We start from the raw sequence: 9,501 nt of genomic DNA, 5'->3' as shown, positions 1-9,501 counted from the left end.
GATCTTCAGAATTGCTGCCTTCCATGGTTGTTGACGTCTTACCCCGTTTTGACCAGATTTGAGTAGGATTGAGACCGCTATCTTCAGAAAATGTCCACCTGGAACTGTACAGATTCAACGTCTCTATCCACTGCGCCAGTCTTTTAGTAAAAATGAGTTTATTTTAGTTCCCCATTCAACTCCCTATCAGACTTCCATCTTGAAAACGACATGAACAGAAACACCAGCATCCTTTTTATAAATACAAACAGAATATCAGATCAAAGAGAAAATAATTTTAGACATAAGTCCAATATTGCATCCAACCGTTCTCTTTGTAGCGCCTTGTTTATTAGTGTTAGCACCAACCATTTTGACGTCAGGAGATACACCTGACTCAGTAAACAGGTATTCTCTTTACGAAGGTCACGGTTTAGCATTCCTAACCTGACTGACCGGTCGACAGAATGTCGTTTCTGGCATGAACAATGCTAGATAAATACATAAATCTAAAAAGAATGAATAAAAATAATTCCCATAATAATAATAAAAGCAACAAAACACACATTTATCTTTTCTTTTCTTTTTTTTTTTTTTTTTAGATTAATAGAAGAAAAACGGGTCATGTATTTGTCATTTTCCTGTTCGGCTCTTCCTTAAGTTTCATTGTTTTGCGAACAGCATTCTAGAATTTCTCTCAGTGTAGAAACAGGTCGTTCTGAGAAAATTAACCATTTGTGGGTACGGTCAGTGTTTATATTGCTTGAAGTACGACGGAGCTCGTGTGGATACATCCGGAATCTCTTGTCAGGTGCAAAATGAAAACAAATAACACGCAAAAAGAAATAAGAAATGAGAAATATTTTCTTCTGGAATTTACAACAACTTAAGGTAAGTAAACGAAAATGTTTTTTGACAAAACTCGGTCATCTATATTATACTTCTCTTAGTCTGTCCAACTTTTTCTCGGAAACTATTGGTCCGATCTAATGAAATTTTGTACAGGCCTTTGTTATAACAAAATGCGGTGAATTAAGTATTATGGTATCCGTTCGATTCTATGTTAAGGGATTAATCGCCACAATATGGCATTTATTCTAGAAGTTTTCTCGGAAACTTCTGAGCCGATCTGATTGAAATTTTGTATGAACCTTTGTTATAATAAGTTGCAGCGAACTAAGTATTATGATATCCGTTCAATGCACAAGTAGAAATAAGTAGGGATTAGTCGCTACAATACAGTATTTATTTTAGAAAATTTCTCGGAAACTTCTGTGCCAATCTGACTGAAATGTTGTATTTGTATGTTATGATGAGGTGCAGCGAACTAAATGTTATGGTATTCGTCCAATGCACAGTTAGGGATGAATAGAGATTAGTATTTAATGCAAAAATGAGAACACATTTAACCATATCACCCATCAATTTGACATAAAGCACACATTCTAAGTCAACGGGCTATAACTTTTGTACACGGTTTTAACGGGAAAACAATCTAGTATTTACTATTACTGAGAAAAATTATTTTAAAGGAAATACAGTTGGAAAAATTAGTCAAAAACTATTTATTTTATTTTACTCGTCCATTTGTGATCTATTTGAGCTAAAATATTTAAGATCATTTTGTAGTTTCTTGCCCCAAATGGCGGGCAACTGCGGCGTTAAATTAATCGTCTGCTAGGGTTATATTTCATTATATTTCGTTATATTTCGGATACATTAAATAAACACATTGATTTTTTTCATAATAAAATTCAAAACAGGAATATTTTTAATAGTAAATTGATTTTTTAAATGGTTCTGAAATATAACGAAATTTAACGAAATTTAACCATATAGCAGGCGATTGATTGACGCCGCAATCGTCCACCATTTTGGATGAGAAAATACGAAATTACCATATTTAATAAGTAGAGGTTATTATCTTTTAAAGTTTGCGTAAATATTTGTTCTGAGCAAAGTAGCCATCTTTAGTTGGTCATTTACTTAAATGCCCAGAATCGGTATTTACGATAATTTAAAAGCTAATAATTTCTGTTGAATATTATTTTTTTCTTTCAAAGAGATCATAAAAGAATGGGTAAAACATAATTGTTTCTGACAGATTTTCGAACTGTATTTCATTAAAAATAATTCATGTCTGTAAATGCAATGTATGTCTAGCGAGAATTCTTATTTTGTTGTTTATTGCATATTAATTCGTTTTAGGCTAATTTAATGCTAAAACACACACATTGCAAACAATTCATTCTTCACCCAGTCGGTTTTGGGGGGGGGGAGGGGGAGGGGGAGGTATTTTGAATCTTTCGAGTATTTCAGATTCCGCAGTAGACAACGCCAGGCATTACACTAGGCAAAGAACAAACTTCCTACAAAATTTGCTACCGTAGCGAAACTAGTGACGTGAGTTACATAACGTTGAATCTATTTCCGATCACGATCTGGTCGTTTACTTTAAACATCAGCTTAAAGTTAAAATCAGATGCGATTGGAAATGATTACATCGTATAAAGTTCGATAGAAGATGGGTGCATGACACTAGCTTATGCATTTGTTGAGAAACCAGGTACACTCGCGTGTTCCCTCCCTAAGCAGTTCTGGGTTCTACGAAACCTACCCCTTAGAATTTATTTAAAAAGAAGAATAAATGAGGTTCTGTTTTATTTTTTGGCACTAGAGAGTGTAAAGATGCGAACTCCCTATATTTATTTTGCCCTCGGCCACCTCAAAATATTGTTTGTATCTTGAAGGACACAATCCATCTTCATATTCCATCCTGATTTTTTTTCATGCCCCTACTTAGCTCTACCTCCTATTTAGAGGCTAACCTACATGGAGTGATATTTTGGTGGAAGAATCTAAGAGTAATCCAAACTTTTGTTATGAAAAAGAATGGCATTCGACCCTTTCCATACTCCAAAACAAACATGGCCTAATGGCTGAATGGAAATTGTATTAATAACTATATTTATTTGACTAAATAAATGTGATGTTATACACAGATTCAATATACGAGTCTTCACGTCAAGCGTATGTGCTCCGGTGTTCGAATCGATGAATTTTTGATAATGATTTACGGAAAAATAATAAGAATCTTTATTATTTATTTATTACTAGCAGGGAGTTCCCAGAATTGAATGGGGATCAACGAATGTAATTGTAATACTTTTATTGTCATCGAAATCGGTGAAATCACCCATTCTTTTAATAAAATCGATTGATTGCCTGCTCTAGTTGGAGAAGATCTATTGCTGTGCACCGAGAGGAAGCCTTCACATGCCTTTCCGCAGTGACTTAGTCCACAATACATAGTAGTTTACATTGCACTGTAGAGAACCTACTGTTAATGTTATTAAATTATTTTATTTTTCATATATAATGGCTTAAATTAAAGTTTAAAAGACAAAAGTCAAGTATCATAGTTTAATTGTGCTCTAAACAGAAGCATTCATTTCGAATGCACTCCTGTCATATCAAAGAACCTACTGTTGATTTTATATGCCGGGGGTTTCTGCTTCTGTAGTAATAACACTTCTTGTGATGTTAGGCTGTGTAAGGTGTTAACTTTTGTCGAAATCGCCTGTTCCTTCTTCCATCGAATTTTTTCGATTATCGATTATCAATACTTATCGATAACAACACGGGGTACAGATTCTATCTAAGAACACTGGCAGATATATAAACAAGAATTGTATGAAATTTAATAAAAATCGGCCCTACCGTTTCGGGGTCCGTGGGGAACGAACTCACACATACAAAATCATACAGTATCACCGCGGGATACGGCATTAGAAATTAGTAACAAAATACAGCAGAGTGTATAATACACATGTGTATAATCAAATAATATAAATAACACCGTAAGGCGGGGCAAATACCGTAACCATGGGCCAGAAAAATGTATTTCACATCGTAACCTGAAAAAAAAATGTATCCTAGGGCTACCATATCCTGGGGTTATACTATATAGTAGTAGATAGGAAGTTATGAAATATATATGGCAATTAAGTTACACAGAATATTCCGCATTTCATCCACGCTAGGATTCATCAGGCTTATGCGAGAATTTTGTGGTTGTCTCGCGTTTTTATATACGCACCTTCTATTGAGTTTTTAGTTAGCTAATCAGCTTTCTAGTATCCACCGCACCCTTCCTATCAGCCAATGAGCATGCACTTACAGGACAAAGGCCCAGTTGACCTCCGGTTGACCCGTTCCTTTGTGTGTGCTATGAAGCGTAGATATCTAGTGTCCTAACCTATTTTAAATCTAGGTTAAATGTTTTTTTTGTTTTTTTATATGCTAGTTTTTTTTTTTTTTTTTTTTTTTTTACATGGGCATCACCACATTATCAAGGCCCAGAGGCCACTCAAGGATAAGGGTTAAAGAGTGTACAGTAGAAATTGGTCAATATAGTAATAATTAGTAATGAAAATTTGGTAAATTTGATAACTTATATGGAACGGCTCATCAAGAACTTATTAACTTTAGACTTGAACACAACCATATTGTAGTCAGCCGGAAAGCAGGAAAACGGAAGACAATTCCACAGGCGTGCAGTTCTAAGAAAGAAGCTTTGTTCATGGAATCTACGTTTAGGTTTAGGTACAGATAAAGAGTGGGGGAAATTATTGATAGTGTTTACAGCTAGACGGGTATTTCTTGTGAAAGTTTGGCGAGGGGGGACCATAGATTGAAGCTCAGTTGAACACTTTCCATGAAAATAACGATACATCAGAGACAAACTCGCAACATCTCTTCTGTGAGATAGAGGTTGCAGGGAGGAGAAAAGGACATCTCCTACGAGGCTACGAAGTCTATTTTGAACTCTATCAAGGCAGGACAAGTCCTTTCTAGCAGCTCCTGCCCAGATGTGGCAACAGTATTCCATCCTTGGATGTACCTGGCTCATATATAGATAGAGAATAGCATCAGCAGTGAGATATCTACCGGATCGATAGAAAGATCCCACCATTTTTCCAGCGGCCTTGGCAACAGATTTGATATACGTGTTCCATTTAAGACCAGAAGTAATGGTCAAGCCCAGAAGCTTGTCAAAACTTGAGGCCTCCTGAAGATGAGAGCCATTCATTTCAATTGATGACAAATGTGGATTAGAATGTTGATGATGTAAAGAGAGAAGCTTGGTTTTAGATGCATTAAAAGTAACCAGCCACTCCTTTCCCCATTGTACTACGTGCTCAAGATCAGAGGAGAGAGAATTGGAGAGAACTTGGTCGTTTACTGTCTTAGATGTGGTACCATAAATGGTAGTGTCGTCAGCATAAATGTCTACAAATGATGTAAGGATATGATTTGGAAGATCATTAATGTAGATCAGGAAAAGAGTTGGGCCCAGGATGGATCCCTGAGGGACACCGGCATATATATATATATATATATATATATATATATATATATATATGTGTGTGTGTGTGTGTGTGTGTGTGTGTGTGTGTGTGATAGTTTATGTATATGCATGTTTATTTATTTATTTTATTTATTTATTTATTTGTTTATTTTCTATTGTTATTGTTAGTTTTTAAAATTATTTTTTTATCTCTATCCTAGAGTAAATTTTATTTGTCAAGGCAGGATTAGTCTTTCTGGCAGCTCCTTCCCAGATGTGGCAACAGTACTCCTCATTGGACGTACCTTTTATATAGGTGTAGTGCTTTCTGTGTGTTGTTTTATTTTAATTTTTTATATTTGTGAAAACGAAAGACTGAGGAGAAGAACTCCAGGGCACGCAATTTTGGGGTCGGCGATATTTTCGAGCAAGGTAGCAGGTGGTATTACAGCCAGATGAACAAACAGACAGTTACTTTTATTTGATTTAATTATAATTTAATAAAAAAAATAATTGTTTAAATAGAAATATGTAAGTTTGTTTACGTTTAGAAGCCAATATACAACACTGATTAAAAAATAAACAAATATTTATTTTTTAAAATCAAATTTTTCGACGACGTAGTGTCTTCTTCAGGATTTTGAACAGTTTTCATTTTTTTAACACAGACTTTATTTCTCTGCTCATAACATTATATTACGAGGGAAAGAAAAAAAAACCTCTCAAAACTGTTCGAAATCCTAAAGAAGACGTTATGATCGCCAAAAATTGGATTTTAAACAAACAAATATTAGGTTATTTATAAAAATGTGCGTTTATTTTTAAGCATAAACAACTTGACGTATTCTATTTTTTTTTTAAATCAAATTCAAACAACACTTATATCACAGAAAACAAAAACCTGCAACAATACTTATTTAATTTAATTAAATGTAATCCTATATCTTCAATGATTCGCAGAAAATATTTATTTATGTTGCAAATTTTCATTTTTTTTTTTACCGATTTTAATATTTAATCCTGATCAATATTTTAGGTTTCTCAGATTATCCGGCGTCATGGTGCACCAACGGAAGATGAAGATTCGGAAAAATGGGATTTACCAAAACATAACCCCAAACTCTCCCTTGCAGAACTTAAATGGAATTTCGCATAAAAAGAAGAATTTTAAAATTAACAAAAACAAAAATAATAATACCAATTTTTTCCCCAAAATTTGTCCGTGGATTATTTCTCTGATTGTGTTACTGATCCGATTGAATTATGTGTCTAAACCCGGAAACTGGTGGATTCTTCACCCGGATGAAATATTCCAATCATTAGAAGGTAAGTCTAATTTTATAATCCAAATACCTTCTGTTTCTTTTGAATGTTGCAGGGTTGGTCTTCTTGTTGTTTCGGTTGCTTGGGGACTAAGTAGAAAGTACCAATCTTGACAATCAGCCCGACAGGTGCGAGGCCAGGAACTGGGTATCATCCAGGAGGTCGACCCCCCCCCCCCAAGCCTTGTTACCTGGCTTTTGGGTGGGGTAAGTTTATTGCTTGCTGCTGAGGCACACTGACTGAGGAATGCCGACGGAGATATTCAGGCAATATTTGCTTGGCAAGAGTACCGCTCCTTTAGGGGAGCTTGCTTGATATCCCCACTTCCTCAACTTTGTGTCATATCATTTAAAGCTCTATCCTCCCATTATTTCTAATGTTGGAGGATGAGTTTCCTTGCTGATTCGGTTGCTTGTCCTCAAGTGGCCTACCGGCCTTGATAAGTGGTGACTCCTATGTAAAAAAAGGATGAGTCTCTTTGCTGCTTCGGTTGCTTAGGGACATAGGTAGAACGTGTCAATCAAGAATCCGTTCTTGACAATCAACCCGACAGGTGTGGGGTCAAGAACTGGCACAGTACCTGTCGGACTGAAGTACGCCGCCTAAATAGTGCCCAAAATGTCAACTCCATTATATCGTCATACTCACTCTTATTTCATTATTTATTTATTTGTTAATTTATCATCTAGTTTAATTTATGCGAATCCAAAATCAGTTGGGGATTTAACCTGTACCGGAAGTAAACGGCGTAAACGGCGTAAACGGCGTGTGTTGTCATGGAAATGGAATATATTAGTGAAATTTAAACAAGATGGTTTTCGTCTGTGTATCGCTATAAATCTGCTGATCTTACACACACACACACACACACACACACACACACACACACACACACACACACACACACACACACACACACATACGATCGTGCGCGCGCACACACACACACACACACACACACATATATATATATATATATATATATATATATATATATATATCCTACAGACACTTGTGTTTCATCCTTTCAGGAGTGCAGGGAGTCACGATTACTGCCGGTCGGTAGATTTGAACCCGGCCACGAATCCATCTCTGCACAAGGAGCATATGACTCGGCCAACGTGAACTGCGGCGAGCATATAATTGAAATTAACATTTATATAAAGTATAAATGTCATTCAAGAAGGCCGAGAGTGATCAAATGATTTTAACATCACGATTATAGTAGTAGCAGTGGTGTATACGACATAATCACGTTGATACACCGGTTCTCGTCAGATCACCGAAGTTAAGCAACGTTGAGCCTGGCTAGTACTAGATGGGTGACCATTCTAGGTGCTGTATGTGCTCTCTGCTCATTTTGGCATTGTTTTCAGTCATCCTGTACCTCCACTTGTCACTGGTATGCAACAATTTTGTCTCAGGAGAGGTGTGGTTGGAGACTGCGCAACTCTTGCCACACAGATGTCACACACAGGCATCCTTATAGTGGGTATCCATAGTCTGTCAAGACTGAAGGAAGCCACTAATAATGGTGATAGATATTAGTGCTTATTTAGTTGCCTCCTCACAAGGACAGAGTTAGATACAACTTAGGGTGGGGATAAATGCAGCCCCCCCCCACCAAAAAAAAAGAGAGTCATTCTGGATTGGAACACAAACATGCCTCAGTTTAGAAGGATTTCTCCTTCACTGACTTAGAACAGAAAAGAAGTGCGATATACCAGAATAGATACTACACTTTGCTCCTAACGCTGTTGATGCAAGAAGTGTTATTGAGAAGTAGTAGTAGTAGTAGTAGTAGTAGTACTAGTGAGGAATAGTAGTAATATTCTTAGTAATGGTAGTAGTGTGAGGATGACGTTAAAAGTGGTGGGAGGATCGAGGAAGTGAATTACCCGAATTCCTTGTTGATCATTCATAACTTATTAAAAAAAATGTTAATCATGACAAAAAGAAGGCGTTTCTTGTTCCTGATAACATTCAAAATTGTGTCATCAACAAAAGAAAAAGCCACGAGTCGATAACCCATTAAACATTCCCTATCCATTGTTTACGACGGGTACAAAAAGAGCTTTATTCTTTTTGCGCCATAATAATGATTGGTTTATTACTGGGAATTCTACATCGCCTTAGAGCACGTCCGATGTCGGCCATGTTTCTTTTTTCAGTTTCGCTTAAACTCTTTCTGGTATACGAGGTGCCTTTGATAAGTTTCCAAACGTTTTCGTACAGGCATTTAAAATTGTCGCATACTCTTGTAAATTCAGTATGTTATTGTTATACATCTTATGAGATGATTGGCCAGTGTTTTCTGATTTCAGGTTCAAATGAACAGCTACAGCATGAATTGGAATGGACCATACTAAAGCCTGATTGTCACAGCTGGTGAGTTTAAAAAAATGCAATCTGGACGCGAAGACACATTAAAAGAACGTTAGGCAATAAAATTTTGTTTTAAACTTGAAAAAAAATGCCACAGAAACGTATAGAATGCTTCAGACTGTTTTTGGACCATCTTGCATGAATCGAGCATCAGGTTTTGAGTGGCATAAGAGATTCAAGGAAGGCAGGGAGTCTGTGAGAGATGATGAGAGGTGTGGAAGGAGTAAGGAAGTCAGAACACCAGAGTTGATTGGCGAAATAAAGAATTTCATGAATAAGGTCTGTCGTGAGTCGATAGAAACAATTGATGTCAGTGTGGGAACTGTACACACAATTATTTGTGAGGAACTGAAGATGCGGAAGATTTGCACGAAGTTTGTCGCAAGGATACTCCATCGTTGTGAGACTATTTGACCAAGATGGGCATCAAGATAGTTCCTGACCCTCCCTCTAGTCCAGACCTT

The 9,501-nt window shown here is 36.4% G+C and overlaps 1 protein-coding gene across 1 annotated transcript in view; it reads left to right on the top strand.

Moving 5' to 3' along the window:
• Window positions 1–581: 581 nt before the first annotated feature.
• The window catches only part of LOC145259115 (uncharacterized), a 37,107-nt gene continuing 28,187 nt past the window's right edge, over window positions 582–9,501 (top strand). The window contains exons 1-2 of the mRNA XM_080116783.1: window positions 582–870; window positions 6,366–6,655. Coding sequence (XP_079972909.1) covers window positions 6,388–6,655 — 268 coding nt within the window. The 5' untranslated portion in view covers window positions 582–870; window positions 6,366–6,387. The remainder of the gene's footprint in view (window positions 871–6,365; window positions 6,656–9,501) is intronic.

This window comes from Euprymna scolopes, chromosome 34 (assembly GCF_053919585.1).
Source record: "Euprymna scolopes isolate OS-2025 chromosome 34, ASM5391958v1, whole genome shotgun sequence".
Taxonomy (NCBI): Eukaryota; Metazoa; Mollusca; class Cephalopoda; order Sepiida; family Sepiolidae; genus Euprymna; species Euprymna scolopes.
The sequence above is the reverse complement of the archived record's forward strand: the minus strand, read 5'-3'. Positions and strand labels throughout refer to the sequence as shown.